This window comes from Mus caroli, unplaced genomic scaffold (assembly GCF_978045245.1).
Source record: "Mus caroli unplaced genomic scaffold, Mus_caroli_1 scaffold_15, whole genome shotgun sequence".
Classification (NCBI taxonomy): domain Eukaryota; kingdom Metazoa; phylum Chordata; class Mammalia; order Rodentia; family Muridae; genus Mus; species Mus caroli.
Genome location: NW_028227270.1, coordinates 53,659,473 through 53,678,040, shown reverse-complemented (window position 1 = coordinate 53,678,040; position 18,568 = coordinate 53,659,473). Strand labels below are relative to the sequence as shown.

Genomic DNA, 18,568 nt, shown 5'->3' with positions numbered 1-18,568 from the left:
TATACAGTCACTTATTCTATGCATGTTGGCCATTAGGGGTCTGTGCTGGTCATGATCTACAGCACTGAAAAGTTTCATTGAGGAGAGAGGAAATGCCTTAGTCTATGGGCATAATCTTCAATTGTTAGAAGTTGTAGGGAGTTGTTTCCCTAATTGCTTGATTGGCTAAATAAAGATGGCAGAAGCTAATTATTAGGCAAAGATATGAAGGCGTGTTTTCCAAGTCTCATAGAGGAAGAGGGGGATGGAGAAGATTAGAGTTGGACCCAGTGGTGAAGCAGAAAGCTACAACCATGTAGGTCTCTCAGGGCACTGATAGTTTGTAGCCTCTGCAGGCAGCTGCAGAGGCCAAGGAGGATGGGGCAGGATATTACCCAGCCTTTTATCTAGTTGGTTTTAAAATATAGAAGTCTCTGTATTGTTTTCCTTCCACAGTGATAAAAAGAACTGGGTGAGACGGCCATTGCCAGCACCAGCCAGAGAACAAAGATCGGACAGAAGGGTACTCAAAGGTCTGATTCTAAAAGCCACAGAGGTCTGCATCAATATATCCTCAGGGAACAGAAAGGAGATGCTCTCTGGAGATTATATGGGGTAAAACTAACCCTGAATCTTCCATTTGTCTTTGCCATGAATACTAAAGAGGACTTATGAACAACGGCTTTCCCAACCTTCCATTCTTCTCCTTTTTTCATACATTTTGAAATACAGTCAGTTTGGTTGTTACCAATCATTAAACTTGTAAATCAATGTACTTCGACAGAAAGTTTAAACAAGAAACCACATGCCATCTACATTAGATATTTTGCTGAACACTGATAATTACAGATCATCAACCAATCTGAAATCCCATTCCTTACCCTGTCTCCTTGTGAGCATTATTGTACCAAGTGCTTTTCAAGACCTTTAAGCCTTGTTCTAAACATAAGGTGAGAACACTAAGTGAGGGACAGGTAGCAATCTCAAAGGGCTCTTTGCTTTAAAGTTTTGTTGTTGTTCCCATGTATATTGGTGTTTGTTCTGGTTCTGAAAGCCACAGGTGTCTGTGTCAATGTAACTTTTGAGAACAGATGTCTGTGCACTAAAGATGTGCAGTGCCCATGGAAGCCAGAAAAGGGAGTCCTATGCACTCCAGCTGGTGTTACTGATAGCCGGGAGCAGACATGAGTTCCATGTAAGAGTGGAACCAGTGATTCACTTCTCCAGACCCCAATAAAGAACTTTTTCACTTATAGGTAAGGATAAATTCTAAACTCTCCTATATCCCCTACTAATTCACCTGCTGAGGTTAAGACACTTTACAAAAACCCCCGATGGTTCTCAGGGCTTCCTTCTTTCAAAAATTACTGGTGTATCTTCAAAGGAGGGTTTTTTGGTTTTTGTCTATTTGTACTATTATAACTTAGAAAGTTAGACTGTCAAGATTCTCTTGTGAAGGACTGGAGAGATGGTTCAGCCGGTAAGAGCACTGACTGCTCTTCCAAAGGTCATGAATTCAAATTCCAGAAACCACATGGTGGCTCACAACCACCTGTAATGGGATCTGACACCCTCTTCTGGTGCATCTGAAGACAGCTACAGTGTAGATAAATAAATCTTTAAGGTGGGGTGAGTGGTGTAGGGGTGGGGGTGGGGGTGGTTTAGTGTGTTGACCGGAGCTAGCAGAGGTCCTGAGCAATTCCCAGAAACCAAATGACGGCTCACAACCATCAGTATAGTGACAGTGTACTCATATACATAAATAAACAAATCTTTTTTTTTAAGAGTGTCTTGTAAAGCTGAATATAACTGTTTCCTATGACAATTATAACATGAAAAAACAGTTTTTAACTTCACTCAGGACAGAAAATACAACCTGTGATCAGAATAATGTGGTAAAGGTGGTACTTATATATTTTTTTTCCATAAAGGCTGACAATAGCTCAAACAAAAGGAACAATTGTAAATATGTCTCTATGAAAGTTTTGATATTACCTCTTTTTCTTTTAAATAAACTCATTATTTATATGCTTTTTTTGATATATACAAACAAGTAAGAACTGCAATTACAATGATTAATACTTAAGAAGTATCCAGTAACTAATCCTATCTTTGAATGAGTATGTGTGGATTGTGTCCCTACTTTACTATGGCTCTGTTCTCATTAAAACAGGGATTATGTCATTAGACAAAAACTACAGTTCTCACCTGAAAGAGAAATAAGACTTTGTTTATTTTGGAGCCAAATATGAATGACATGTGTTAGCTATTTCTAGACACAAATAAATGCCTAGTCACTACAAAGGGACCCCACAACACACCATCTTAGGATTTCACTACAGCCCAAGTTGGTGAGAAAAATGAATGTATTGGGTTTTCTTACAGACCAAAGGGTAAGGGTTACTTACAATTGGGGGACCCAAAGGGCAAAATTGCCATATAAATCATGGCCCAGGAATCCAGAATGAGAGTACTCAGGTACAGTCTGACAACATGGCTACAGTTTCAGGAAAAATTTATAGTTCAAAGAACAACCAATGACTCTTGAAAAACACATTGTCTGAAAGAATAGATTGGTAGATTATAGCAAACAGGAGTCTCTGCTATAGGACTCATATGTTCTTAGCTGACACTAGAGGTCTAATTTTCCATTTCAAAAACAAAAAACCAAACCAACACTGTGACATTCTCAGTATGAAGACTTTGATAATAACTAAGATATAAAGAAAAGTAAAAAGCTTTCCCATATTCTTTGCTGCCTGATTTTGATTTCTGTTGCTGTGATAAATGCCATGACTAAGAAATAACTTAAAAGAGGAAAGGGTTTATTTCAGTTTAGGAATTACAGTTAGTCAACCAGTTCAGCCAGGATGAGAACTCAAGGGAAAAACCTTGAGACAGGAACTAAAGTAGAAACCATTGAGGAATTCTGCTTACTGGCTTGCTCCCTCTGATTTTTGGTGGCCAGAATTCTCATTCACTCAGGACCACCAGTCCAGGGGTGAGACTGGGCATCAATCAACATCCAAGAAAATGTCCTATAGACACATCTGTAAGTTAGTCTGATTCAAACAAGCACAGGGTTGAGCTTTCCTTAGATGCCGAGAGATGTGAAGTCAAACAGTGAAGCTTACTGAATTCATTCTTTGGTGTTGACTGAGATTTGAAATATTATTAAAAGTTTGACATGTTATTTGTATGTGCAGTTTCTCTATAGTATGAGGTTTCTGAGGATAAAGTATGAGAAAACGGGTAAAGGCCTTGCTATATTCTTTGTATTTTTGGAGTATTAATTCTCTCATGCTAATGCAGTGACAAATTACAGCTAAACACCTGGCTATATTTTGCACATTTATAGAGATTCTCCCAAGTGTGAATATTCTGACATTCAGCAAATACTGAATGATGAATGAAATCTTCATAATACATTTTACCAGTGTAAGGTTGTTCTTCAGTACCAATACTTTTGTGTTAATCTATGAAGACCATTTAAAAGCCTTGTCAATTTGTTCACATTTGTAGTGTTTCTCCCTAGAATAAATTTTAAGGTTAGAGAGTGTTGATTAGTAAAGCACTTGTCACATTCTTCACAAAGGTTTGGTTTCTTTTTACTATGGATCCAATTGTGTTGGATAAGATCTGAATAACCAAAAGCACAATCCTCATACTTGTAGGGTCTCTCTTGAGAATGACCTCTGTGATACTCTTTAAGGATTGAAAAAGAGTAAAGAATTTTCCAGCATTTCCTCTTGTATAGTGTTTCTGAACAGAAAGAACTACTTTGTGGTGAGTAAGGTTAAAAAGTTTAGTAGCTTTCCTATATTTGTGGTCTTTCTTACCAGTATGGTTCTTTTGATGTTTAGAAAGTCCTAAGTGAGTACAAAAGACCTTGCTACAGTCCACACGTGAGAGTGGTTTCCCTCCAGAGGCTTAAGGTTTGGAGGATAGAAAACATTTTGCCATTCTTCACATTGTTAAGAATTCTGTTCAGGAATCTGTTCTGAGGTAAGGATGGATGAGTTAAAAAGCATTTCCATATCCTTCCCACTTGTATGGTTTTATCCGGAATGAATACTTAGGTGGGTAGCAAGTTCTAACTGAGCACTAAAGACTTTGCCACACACTTCACACTTGTAGGGATTCTCTTGAGAATGAATCCTTTGATGCTCCTTAAGGCGAGAAGGATAGTAAAACATTTTGCCACACTCTTCACACTTGTAGGGCTTTTCTCCAGAGTGGACTACCTTGTGCTGAGAAAGGTATGAATGAGTACTGAAGGCCTTTCCACATTGCTCACACTTGTAGGGTTTCTCTCCAGTATGGATTCTCTGGTGTCTGGAACGTCCTGAGCGAGTACAAAAGTCCTTGCCACATTCTTCACACTTGTATGGTTTCTTTCCAGAATGAATTGCTAGGTGTTCCTTAAGGATTGAAGGATAGTAAAAGGTTTTGCCACATTCCTCACATTTGTAAGGTTTCTCCCCAGTGTGGCCTAATTTGTGCTGAGTAAGGTAGGAGTGAGTATAAAAGGCTTTGCCACATATTTCACACTTGTAAGGATTCTCTTGAGAATGAATTCTTTGATGTTCCTTAAGTCGAGAAGGATAATAAAACATTTTCCCGCATTCTTCACACTTGTAGGGTTTCTCTCCAGTATGAAATCTCTGGTGTTTAGAAAGTCCTTTGGGAGTACAAAATACATTGCCACATATTTCACACTTGTAAGGATTCTCTTGAGAATGAATCCTTTGATGCTCCTTAAGGCGAGAAGGATAGTAAAACTTTTTGCCACACTCTTCACACTTGTAGGGCTTCTCTCCAGAGTGGACTACTTTGTGCTGAGTAAGGTATGAATGAGTAGAAAAGACTTTTCCGCATTCTTCACACTTGTGGGGTTTCTCTCCAGTATGGATTCTTTGGTGTCTGGAACGTCCTGAGCGAGTACAAAAGTCCTTGCCACATTCTTCACACCTGTATGGTTTCTTTCCAGAATGAATTGCTAGGTGTTCCTTAAGGATTGAAGGATAGTAAAAGGTTTTGCCACATTCCTCACATTTGTAAGGTTTCTCCCCAGTGTGGCCTAATTTGTGCTGGGTAAAGTATGAATGAGTATAAAAGGCTTTGCCACATATTTCACACTTGTAAGGATTCTCTTGAGAATGAATTCTTTGATGTTCCTTAAGGCGAGAAGGATAGTAAAACTTTTTGCCACACTCTTCACACTTGTAGGGTTTATGTCCAGTGTGAACTATCTTGTGATGAGAAAGGTATGAGTGAGTACTGAAAGCCTTTCCACATTGCTCACACTTGTAGGGTTTCTCTCCAGTATGGATTCTCTGGTGTCTGGAACGTCCTGAGCGAGTACAAAAGTCCTTGCCACATTCATCACACCTGTACGGTTTCTCTCCAGAATGAATTGCTAGGTGTTCCTTAAGGACTGAAGGATAGTAAAAGGTTTTGCCACATTCCTCACATTTGTAAGGTTTCTCCCCAGTGTGGCCTAATTTGTGCTGAGTAAGGTAGGAGAGAGTATAAAAGGCTTTGCCACATTCCTCACACTTGTATGGTTTCTCTCCAGAATGGATTCTCAGGTGTTTAGAAAGTTGCCAGCAAGTTCTAAAGACCTTGCCACATACTTCACACTTGTAGGGTTTCTCTTGAGAGTGAGTTATTTGATGTTGCTTAAGGTTTGAAGAACAGTAAAACATTTTGCCACATTCTTCACATTGATAAGGTTTCTCTCGAGTATGACCTATCTTATGCTGAATCAGGGAAAGATGAGTAGCAAAGGCTTTCCCACACTCTTCACACTTGTAGGATTTCACTTCACAATCAATTTTCATTTTAGAGACTGAATGGAGTGTACAAAAGGCATTGCCACATTCTTCACACTTGAATGCTTTCTCTCCTGGATGAATTGTCGGGTGTTCAGAAAGAACTGAGCAAGTGCTAAAGGCCTTAACATACTCTTCATACCTGTAGGGCTTTTCTTCAGTACAAAAGTTCTGGTCTTTAGAAAGTTCTATGGGAGCACAAAAGACCTCGCTACACACCTCAATCTTAAAGAGATTCTCTTGAGAATGAATTTTTTGATGTTCTGTAAGGTGAGAAGGACAATAAAACAGTTTCCCACATTCTTCACAGTTATAAAATTGCTGTCCAGTGTGTTCTACCTCATGTTGAGCAAGACATGCATGAGAAGAAAAGGCTTTCCCACATTCTTCACACTTGTAGGGGTTTTCTCCAATGAAAATTCTCTGGTAGCTGGAATTTTCTGAGCAAGTACAAATGACTTTACCACATTCTTCACACTTGCAGGCTTTCTCTTCCGTATCGTTTATATGTTGTTCAGGAATTACTGAGTAAGAGCCAGAAGCCTGACCACATTCTTCACACTTGTATGCATTCTCTCCTGGATTGGTTCTCTGGTGTTCGAGAAGGAGTGAGTTCCAATCACAGGCTTTGCCACATTCTTTACATTTATATGGTTTTATATCTGGTGAGTAAAAATTGAGATATGAATAAATAGTGAATAAGATTCTTTATATTTATACATAGTTATATTGCTTTTGTACATGTCATAAAATTTATAATGCTTATCTTTAATATTCAGATCATTACTCATATTTTCACAGATAAATGAGAAATTACAAGTTTCCACACCTATATTCACTGTGGAGTAATTTGAAAATGCATTAAATGGAAACATTCTAAATTTCCACTGAAATAAGAGGAAGATCAAAGAAATAATGAAATATTACTAAAGTTAAGTAGCAAAGAAAGCTGCACCATTCATAACAATGGAAATTCTTAAGGACATTATGTTAACAGAAATGAACCCATTAAAAATACAGAAATTGAGCCGGGCATGGTGGCGCACGCCTTTAATCCCAGCACTCGGGAGGCAGAGGCAGGCAGATTTCTGAGTTCGAGGCCAGCCTGGTCTACAAAGTGAGTTCCAGGTCAGCCAGGGCTACACAGAAGAACCCTGTCTCAAAAACCAAAACAAACAAACAAACAAAACAGAAATTGGGCTGGAGAGATGGCTCATTGGGTAAAGAGCACTGACTGCTCTTCCAAAGGTCATGAGTTCAAATCCCAGAAACCACATGGTGGCTTACAACCACCCGTAATGGGATCTGACGCCCTCTTCTGGTGCATCTGAAGTAAGCTACAGTGTACTTATGTATAATACTAAATAAATCTTTGAGCCAGAGCAAGCAGGGACTGAGCGAGCAGAGTTGACTGGAGCTAGTGGGGCCAACCAGAGCAAGCAGAGGTCCTAAAAATTCAATTCCCAGCAACCACATGAAGGCTCACAACCATCTGTTCAGCTACAGTATACCCACATACATAAAATAAATAAATCTTTAAAAAAATACATAAATTTATGACAATATCTACATAAAAATATAAATAGCTAAATATGAAAAATGTTATGCTAGCGGTGATTTCTGAGGTTGAAAGAATGTAGACATAAGTATAGTTTTAATTTAGAAGATAAAAAATATTTTACTACATAATAACTAGACTCTCCATAATATCATTAAGTATTATATTTCAAGAAGTCAGGAGCTTATGTTGCATTTTCACAAGAAAATAAGCATCTTCCATGCCAGGTGTCTCTGGTTAGCAAAAAGAAAAGAAGTGTCTGAATCATATTATGAAAAGAAAAGGAAAAGAACTCTCGTTCACTGTAATGATAGAATGGCTGCCTAAGGGCCATATCAATCAAAGGCTAGATGATAAAAAATTAGCCTAAATTCTAAGAAGATTTGCGATACACAAGCTTACAATAAGAAGGCAGAAACTATATACAAGACTCATGCTAGCACGTGAAGTAGAAGTGCACAGTTCTGATGCTCACAGAGCCAGAGCTCACGGATCTTTAACCTTACACTGTGCTACACTCGATCCACAGAAACACAGAGCTTACATAGAAGCAAATTCTTTTAGACAACCTAGACTTCAATAATGCAAAAATATACTTGTAGAATAATAAAGAGAATCTTGAACCCATTAAATTCTGAAAGACAACCGGTAAGCTATTAAAAACATTCTTTTAGATATATAAAGTTTCAATCTATGAAATAGCTCTACAAAGGGTGTGTATTTTAAATCAATAACACTGAGTGTTTGAGAGAAAAAAAAAAGACTTTATGAGAGTAAATTATAATCATTCACAGCATTTATAAAAAGATTTTAATTGCCATACATGTAAGTGATATGAAAGAAATTTATTTGTGACTATACTGTATTATAATGGCTTCACACATACATATTTAAACGTACAAATTTTCAAAAGTATAGGAAACAATCAAAATTCCATTGAAAGGCAGACTCTCAGCAAAATGACAAACTTTGTCAGTCACTGTAAACCTAAGCAGAATCCTCTGGAGTGGAAAATAAAGCTTAGAGACTTAAGGCATCATAAGAGAGATGTCTTCTGATAGAAATGAATGAATGAATGAATGAATAAATAAATAAATAAGGATATCTAAAAATTGATTCCCATTACAATATACCATCTCAATGCACATAGTAAAGTCTGGCTTTCCATTGGATTTCTGATCTCACACTCTGTCCTTTGACCCCCTCATTCCCACACACCTGGGTGCATGGTGGTGGCCACTTGTTTCTTCTCATCCAAAGGGTCTTGTCTTTGCTCCAGAAACGTGACCAGGTATGGCTTAGAGAAAGCAAGACCTGTTTGTGGAAAAAAAAGAATACAACTGTTTGAGTGTTATTCATCTAGAAAATAACATGTTTATCCCAGGACTCTGCTATTGCAGGCATGGAGAGGATCTACTGAACATTAATTCCTTCATTTACAAGAGACAATACTTCTTTTTTTTGTTTTCCAAGACAGGGTTTCTCTGTATAGCCCTGGCTGTCCTGGAACTCACTTTGTAGACCAGGCTGGCCTCGAACTCAGAAATCCTCCTGCCTCTGCCTCCCGAGGGCTGGGATTAAAGGCGTGTGCCACCACCGCCCAGCAAGACAATACTTCTAAGAAACAGCCAGATTAGAAACATAAAATGGAAAAAAAAATTATCTTAGTTGCATCAACAATCTTCCCAGTTCTTCCTTGGATGAAGGACCATAAACAAACCTCACTGTTGGAAAATACAAGCTCCCATGAGATGTTCTATAAAATAAATTTAATATTCACCTTGAATTAAGAATTCACTATGAGCCAGGCCTGGTGGTACTCAATACCATCACTTGAGAGGAAGAGGCAGGAGGATTTCTGATTTAAAGCTAGTCTGGTCTACAAAGAGTTTCAGGACAGTCAAAATGACAGAGAGAGAGACCTGGCTCAAAGTACAAATAAACAGCAATAACAAACCCACACACATATGCAGTGGGTTGGCCCATTGTTGTTTGTATTTTCATGTTAATTTGGGCTCCCCAGAGAGTCTGCACATAAGATGCGGAGTGACCCTGCCCCCAAGTTACTTCTAATTATTACTTCTAATTGGTAAATAAAGATGCTGACAGCCAATAGCTGGGTAGAAGAGACATAGGTGGGGTTTAAGTTTCTCAGGCTTGTGGGGAGAGGAGGACCATGAAGAAGAAGAACTCGTAGGAGAGGTGGAAGCAGAAGCCACCATGGGTTAAAGGTCATGAGAGTATGGTCCTGAGGGCTGCCCAATTAGAGTTAAGAGCAGCCCAGATAGAACATAGTAAATAGTCAGCGATAACTCAGGGTTAGTGATAAGAAAGTAGATTCTAGCAGCATGGAGGAGAGGCAGCTGCCCAGCTAGTATGCTATTCAAAGCTTATTATAAATATAAAGGCTATAAGCATGTCTTTCCTTTGGGAACTCAATACCCAAAGGTAGGGTAGAAACCCCAGGTCGAGATTTTTAAATACTTTATGCAACACACATACACAAAAAGGAATTTACTGATGGAACTGATCCTCACCCAGGAACACAAGGTGGCTGTAATTCTCCAACATCACGTCCCTGTACAGATTCCACTGAGCAGGCTCCAGGCATTCCCACTCCTCTGCAGAGAAATCAATGGCCACATCCCTGAATGACAGGATTTCCTGAAATAAAGACAAATCAGTCAATATCAGACTATAATAATAACCAATAATATAAACACCAATAAGCATCCTGTGCTTATGAATACATTCTGAGGAAGTAGAGCAATTAACAACACTTTGTTAATATTTAAAATAACTAGACATCGCTCTAACATTCTTTCACTTTCTCCTTTTCTCCCATGTGTTCATCTTTCTTAAACATGTATTCATGTATTTACCATACTCATAATGCCACCTTTGAAATCATGACAACTTTATCTTAATCTGCTGGGCTTAAGAATTATAATTTGTGATTCTAATTACTACTTTCCCTTATTTAATTATTTTTACATTTTAGTGTTGGAATGCTTTTATTTCATTGCGTAACGTTCTCAAATGGTCAATGACAGCAGGACATTATTTCTCCTGTTCTATGACTAGATAATAGAAAATCATAGATTTCTATGTTCAAAGGGGGTGTTTTGCTATAGGTAGACTCATCATTGTCTTTTTTATCAATTTTAAAATGATCATCCCTTTTAACAGTTAATGTTACTAAGTTTAAAAAGTTCAAAGTTCTTAGGCCAGGTGTTATAATGCATGTCTTTAATTTCAGAACTCGTAATCACTGAGTTCCAGACCAACCTGATTTACACAGCAGGTTCTAGGGTAGCCAGCACTATATCACTGTCTCAAACAAAACAAAACAAATTATGTTTTCTAATCTTCTATGACTTACAGTCACTATTCTGGGCAACACTGACTTAAGCTTCTTCCTTCTATGTAACTGTATAAGAGCACTGACTGACCAATATTTTTCAATGCCTCCCTTTCCTGATGGGCAAAATCTTTATTTCTCCAACTTCTGTAAGTTAAAATTCTTAAGACTCAACCTGTGTTTGAGGTCATGTGATTACTTGTCTTTCTGTATCAGAAATAATATTTTTCAGTCTCTTTTATATTGACGCAAATTATAGAATTTCATTGTTTTGTGTGACTGAACAGTTCATTATAAACATGTGCACCACAATGTCATTGTCAAAAATCAAGTAAATTATAGAACTTAGATTTCAGCCACATCTGGATGACCTCAAAATTATAGAAAAAAAATATACAGTAAAATTTAAACACTCATGACCCAGGAATTCTTAGATCAGTTTTGTAACTGAAATGAGTAGAGAGAACTTCAAGGGTTAGAAAAGCGAATCCAGTCACATAATATTTACCCTGGCCTCAGCAATAGTGAAAGTAGAAAGGAACCACAGAAAAGCATCAAAAAGTGTGTATGGCTCTGACAACAGGAAAATGTGCAACTGTGCAGAGCCTGCACCACAATGAGAATGGCACTTTCACTCTTTTTTAATGACATTCATTTAATGAAATGACACCACTTAGACATGTGTTTAAGAATAAGAATGAGATAGTTGTTGGTTCCTGTATCATTTCCAGTTATTGACCTTTGTTTTGAGATTCGTTTTACAATCTTTATTAACTTGTCAACGTTCTCTTAATAATTCTCCTTTATAAATCCCCTGTACGAATTCCATGTATGAATCGAAATTACATGTAGTGGTTTAGGAAAAGTCATATTACTCTGCTTTTCATATGTGGGCCAGCATGTCAGAGTTTGGAGGATAGCCTCCAATTTCCTAGCTCCTTTCCCAGGGTGTTAATCCCTGTGGGTGATGGCATTACCAACCATCCGCCAGAGAAAGACACGCATGTTAATTATTCTACCCAAAAAAACCTGTTTAAAACACCCTACACACAGGCTAAAGGAAGCCCCAGTTGGCTCTGATTGGGAGATAAAGTTGCCAACGGCCAATGGCAGGGCAGGGTGAAAGACGTAGGACTTTTAGGATTCCTGGGCAAGAAATGCAGGAGATAAGAGGGATTCTGCTATGAGAGAAGGTAGGATGGACCATGCCAGGACCAGGAAGCAGGGAGATTAAGAGTTCGCCAATATATAAGAATCCAGGAAAGTGGCTCCAGAGGCCACTCCCCCAATCAGGTCTGTGGTAGTAGAGATGAAATATAGATTTTTTTAAATGTTAAGTAAGGAATACCGGAGGGGAGTGTGTGCTAGCCACGGAAAGGTTTGGAAGTGCCCAGTCATTGAGCTAATAAGGCATATAAAAAAAATAACTCTGCATATGTGTGTCTTTTATTCTCAAATCCAGAGAGTAGGGCAGGTGACAAAAAGTGTGGTCACCCCCTGGGAGTGGATTGACAATTCACCACTACAGAAAGGCATCTAATGTCTTACAACACATTTGAAGGTTCTATAAATTCTAGGCTCATGATGGGTGGTCACTGTGATTCCCAAAGGCCAAATATCAATAAGCACTGTAAGGAATACAAATAGGAAACATGGATCAGACAAAGGAAAAACAAAACATCCCAAAGATGCCCTGAACACCCAACTTGTGTTAAAAATGTAAAGGAGGATTCAAACAACTAAATAAGGAGCTAAGATAATAATGCCATATGTAAACAAGAACATCAGAAATCAGTCATGCAATAAAATATGAGCAGCACAATGACAGAACTGAAAATGCCCTACTGAATGGAAATAACAAAGGTGTGAACACTAGAAAGAGTCAGCAGAAGGAAGGAGGCCTCCTCAAACAGAAAGCTGCCAGAGGTTATAAGAGCATGAAAAAGAGACATTAAGAACACTGAAGGCAGTCGGGCGTGGTGGCACATGCCTTTAAACCCAGCACTTGGGAGGCAGAGGCAGGCAGATTTCTGAGTTCGAGGCCAGCCTGGTCTACAAAGTGAGTTCCAGGACAGCCAGGGCTATATAGAGAAACTCTGTCTTGAAAAAACAAAACAAAACAAAACAAACAAACAAACAACCCCCCCCCCCCACACACACACAAACCACTGAAGGCCTGTGGGGAGACTCAGTAGGTAAAGGTACTTGGAGCCTACTGTAATGACATGAAGTGGATCCCTGGCACCAAGGCACAGTGCTTCTTAAATTCTGCTCCTACATAGGTATAGCATGGTATGTGGTCCTACCTTTACAAAAACAGATTCAATAAGGACAAAAAAAAAAAAGGAATAAGAAAAAAAAAGAATATAAAGAAGAAAGTAAAAGCAAGGACTAGGGAAAAAAAAGACAAAAAAACTGACAGGCGTATAATGAATTTATGGAACACTCTACACAGAATAAAAGAAAAGAAGGATACCAGAATGTCGTTACGCGTTTATAATCTTAGCTCTTGGATGGTACAGGCAGGGATACCAGGTGTTCAAGGCCAGGCTCATCTGCACAGGGAGTTTAAGGCTAGCCTGTGAGATGTGAAGACCTCTCTTATTTAGAAAAAAATAAAAACACATTTAAAAAAAAAGAAAAAAAATTACATTTTAAGAAATGTGGCTTTTAAACTTATACTATGTGAAATAGTGATGGAAACTAATTAAAACTAATAAATGCCAGGCTAACATTGAAGAAATTCAAGAAGGCTAAGCAAGCCAGGTAAGCAAATATTCTGATAGGAGCAGGTAAGGAGAACCCCTTATCCAGGAGGTGCTTCTGTAAAATCCTTAGTAGTTAACCTCAGCAGAAATAACAGCTGAGGAAGCTGAGGGATATACGTCACACACAACGGAAGGAAAAGAACAAGCAAGAACACACAAACAAAGCTGCCCTCTAACAGACCTGGAGAGCAGAGAAGTCAACAGGACAGAAACCGGAGCCTGTGGGAGAACTGCAATGGAGAGAAACTTATGCATTAAACCCCAATGAGGAGAATGTCAACAGATGAGTCTCGAGTCGCAAGCAGAATGATGAAAGATGGCTAAACCCAGTCTCCCCCCAGCCCCCACCCCTTTGCATTTTTTTTAAGACAAGGTGTCAAAATGTAGCTCTGGATGTTCTAGAACTCATCATGCAGATGAGGTTGGCCCCCCTCTTCCACCCAAGTGCTAGGATTAAAGGCTTGTGTCACCTGACCCAGTCACTTCTTAAGAAAGTAGATTCTGTTGAAAACATCCTCACAAGGTGAGAGCCGAGAAACATCTTCCACTTTCTTTACCTATGAGATATGGCACCGCCAGGTGGTGAAATTTAACTTCCCGTCTTTTGAATGGAGGCTGGTCCTAGACACAAGCCTAGACTAACAGAATGGAGAAAAGAGAAGTCCAAGAACTCATGCACACCATGCCTGTGCCCCTCAAACATATTCCTTCATTGAAACCAAATAGTTCTGATTAGCAGGAACTTATGGGAAGTAGAAGCTAGGTGCAAATAGAAGACTGGATTTCCAATTAGCTTCTAGCTACTAGTGACACCATTTTGAACACAGAATACCTATGGATTAAAGAACATGCTGCCTTAAAACCTCAACAAAAGTATGATAAAGTAGCTAACTCATAGGTCTTTGACCCAGCTCTTCACCCACATGTACCTGACATGCAGCAATCATTAATTCTTGGTTTTAGCCAACACATCTTGACATCTTGCAATACCATAACTCAGCGTGCCTACTTGGAACATTGAACATGGTATGGGAGACCATAGGTGTTATTTACTTGCAAACTAATATGCTTTTTAAATATGTATTCCAAGTAAGTAACACATGCTTTAATCTGTATGTTCAATGTACAAATCTAATATTTTAAATATTCAGTACAATGTTACTACTTGTGCCTAAAGAAATACTAAGTGCAGCCCATCCTGTAAACAGTGGAGGCTCAGATTCTCATCCAACTGATTCGTTTTTATGTAGCCACCTCAAAGAAGATAATAATTGCATGTCTTTGAAAAAGTCTGCCAAACAACCTGACTCATACTTTTCAACTCAAAATACATCACTTGCATTTGAAAACAACTACCGATAGACTCAAGAACAGAAATCTTTATAAACCAAAAGAAGAAAAATGATAAAAATCCATGCTTCACATTTTTTATTCCTTGCATGTTTCTGTCTCCCATCCAAATCTATACAAATACCTTCCGTATCTTCCCTCCATGTTAACCAACAGGTGTCACACAGACTACCAGGAAATGAGCATCATCATCGTCATCCTGCAAACTTTCCTATCGGAGTCTTTGTAAGGACGACATGTCTAACACAACAATGTCACTATATGTGAGTTTCTAAAATGAGTAATTCCTTCCCTCATATTTTCACTTGTACAAACATTAGAATACAAAGAAAAGAGCCTTACAGAAAGGGGCAGAACTGTACATCATGGGAGCCTGGATTCCTGGAAGGAAGCCCACTGTAGCAGTTTACTGGCTGAATGTGAAAGACAGAGGAGGACGTGATTGTCATGAGTCACATGCAGAACTGGAGCACTGTTCTGGGTAACTATAAGAAAATGCTCCACACACAGTTGAACCTGTTGTGCAAGTACTGGGCAAGCCATCCAAGCTCCACAGAAAGACAGAGGAATGTGAACACTGGAGGGCTGCATCGACCGCAACTGCAGTGGAAAACTGGGAAATGGCCGAAGGCTCAGATGAGATGGGAAGGAGTGTGAACTGAAAGAATCCAGAAAAGAATGGAAGAACGCACTATGAGGTCACGACAGAAACAAACAGACTGATACCCAAAGCTAGCGAATGTTCTCTGCAAATAGGCAAAGCAAAGAAAATTGTTCACCACAGAACAAATGGAAGTGTCTAATCTCCAAAATGCAATCTCTTTAACAAAAGTATGTTAGTGAAAAAAAATATTAAATTCTGTGTCAAACAGAGTCAAAAGAACTTCTCAACCACATGTAGAAAGCTTGAAAATCAGCCAAGTGTCGATTGGATGGGTTTCCGTCTGGTTGCTGGTGCTAAGCTGGATGACAGGAACCATAGAGTGTGGTTAGTGCATCCATAAACTATTATTCTAGAATATTATTGACAAGGCTCATTTCACCTAGGCTGACCTTAAACTTTCTAAGCAGAGTGTAACAGTGGACTCCTGGTTTCCTGCTCCTACCTCCCAAATTTCAAATGGCAGGGTTCCACCCCAGAATATGCTGCCATCACAGGCATGAGGGTTTATACATTCTAAGTGAGCATACTGCTGCCTCATCTATGCATTGTAAGAGCTTTGATGCCCAAGGCAGGAAAAAGTTATGTTCCTACGGACTGGTGACATTTATCAGGAAGTCTCTATATTTTAATTATAGTTAACAAAGTCCACAGAAAATTCTGATAACGTAAGCAACATGTTTTAAAGCACATGTTTCTCATAAAAGGCTTAAGAGAAGGAAATAAAAATCACACAGTGAAATTAACCAGACCCAATGTCTATAAACTACAACAGACTTCTATATAGTTACAATGGTCATCTGGAACGGAAGCTGTGGAGCGTTACATTCAAATACCGGGGCTGGAGAGATGGCTAGGCAGTTAAGAGTACTGACTGCTCTTCCGAAGGTCCTGAGTTCAAACCCCAGCAACCGCATGGTGGCTCACAACCATCTAATAAGGAGATCTGACACCCTCTTCTGGAGTGTCTGAAGACAGCTACAGTGTACTTACATATAATAAAGAAATAAAAGTAATAGTAATAGAAGGTTCTGTTAAAAAAACAAAAGAATAGTGCTCAACAGACATGTTATTATTACATCACAATTAAAGCTGAACATGGTGGCACCTGCCTTTAATTCCAGCACTCCAGCAGTGGCATGTGGATCCCCATTAGTCTGAGGCCAGCCTGGTCTACAGGGTGAGTTCCAGGCTTGCCAAGACTACATGGCAAGGTGTTGCTTTAAAAACAAAAACAAAACATGGCTGTCCTGTAACTTGCTCAGTTTATCAGGCTGGCCTCCAACTTGGGGATCCACATGCCTCTGCTTCCCCAGTGCTGAGATTAAAGGCGTGTATCACCACCACCACCACCAAGCTAAAGATACCGTGTTCCTTATGAGTAGACTTTAATGCCATAAGCCAGTTTCTAGCACATAAACACTTGGTTTGAATGAAGTGTGACAGAATAGGAAAGCGCACAAAAGACTGTGTGAGCAGCCCACTGTGAAAAAACTACAGGACCCCGAGTGAACCGCAGTTCTTAAAGTCATCTCTTACTCTTTTGACCCAGTATAAATAGTTGGGAGAAACGGTTCCAGACAAACTGTTTAAGGAGACTCGTGGGGGGCTGGTGAGATGGCTCAGTGGGTAAGAGCACCCGACTGCTCTTCCAAAGGTCCAGAGTTCAAATCCCAGCAACCACATGGTGGCTAACAACCATCCGTAATGAGATCTGGCGCCCTCTTCTGGGGTGTCTGAAGACAGCTACAGTGTACTTACATATAATAAATAAATAAAAAAAAAAAAAAAAAGGAGACTCGTGGAACGCAGATCCCTCAACTAGTGACAGTTTTAGACACAGTACGCAGTGGACAACGACGGGAGAAAACCATGGGATCGATCAGAGAGCACTGTAAGCATCCGGTCAGGTAGGCAGGGCTATTTCTCTTTCCCAGAGAAACTCAAGCACTTCTGTCTCCTTACTGTCAATCCCTAGACACCCTTGTAGCCTCAAGCCAACTCATCTCCCACAAACTAATGGCATCATAATTCCCAATGGAATTGGATGAGTTATTCTTCTCCAGTACAGTGTAGGATCAGTAATTTCTTGTTTTGCAAATCTAGAACCTTTTCCTTTAGGGGATCATTCTAGCTCTGCGTGGGGATGTTAGTCTGAGGATTCAGGTCACAGCAGTGATCATTAAGTATTCCTATTTAAAACGGCAGTCCATAAATCTCTGTTCCAATGAAAATGGGATTAACATCCCATGCATCCATCTCCCTCGCAAAACTCTCCGTCCTTGGAAACTAGTAACTTTATGAACTTCTATCAATACAAACTAAAAGTACTAGGCCGACTATAAAGTACAGGAGGGGCCAGATCTCCACTTGGTTGGTCTAGGTGTCCTGAGAAAACTGACAAGGGCGGGGAAGGCGTGGGTCCATAGCCAATCTGAGATGTATGAGTCCACCACCACCACTTCTAGGTACAGGTTATGAGCAGACCCGCCTGTCCGAGCAATCCTGGATTTTCATATTCTCAATTCCTTTCTTACCAATACAGCCCCTATAAGAGACCCAGGCAGCTACCCTGAGCTCACAAGAACGTTCACTTCCAGCACCAACCGCATGCCCTCCCCCGGGCCCCAGCTGGCTTCCAGACGCTGTGGCCCAGCCTAGGTCAGCAGGGCTCCACCAAGTCTGTTCTTCCCGCCTCCGGGCCACCCCTCCTCCGCCGCCTCCGGGCCGGACCCGCCCACCGTCCCTCCGACTTGCATCGGTACGCGGCACCCTGGACCAACCTCCATGTCAGCGATGCAAGCCGAGCGCGGAGCACGACCAGAGAATCGCCCAACTTTGCGAGAAAATGCACTAGTGCAGTCGCAATGCGGAAGTGCCGTTTCCACAATGGCTCCTAGTGAAGCGATCCAACGGAAGACTACACTTCCCATAAGTCTGTGCGACGAGGCGCCAGGAACACAGGCTGGTGACGTGCGTGTTTCCTGTGTTTCTCCACCTCTGCAGGTGAGAATGGATGGGAACGCGAGCAGTTTTTGCACTGGGACAGCCATAGGG

General features: G+C 40.0%; 1 protein-coding gene across 1 annotated transcript; it reads right to left on the bottom strand.

The window, feature by feature from the left end:
• Positions 1-2,180: 2,180 nt before the first annotated feature.
• Positions 2,181-18,410, bottom strand: LOC110307700 (uncharacterized). Its single transcript, XM_029468562.2, has 4 exons — positions 18,295-18,410; positions 9,909-10,035; positions 8,590-8,685; positions 2,181-6,475 (listed from the first exon to the last, which is right to left on the bottom strand). The coding sequence occupies exons 1-4, from the start codon at positions 18,298-18,300 to the stop codon at positions 4,038-4,040; spliced, it is 2,667 nt and encodes an 888-aa protein (XP_029324422.2). The 5' UTR covers positions 18,301-18,410; the 3' UTR covers positions 2,181-4,037.
• Between the last annotated feature and the right edge of the window lie 158 nt (positions 18,411-18,568).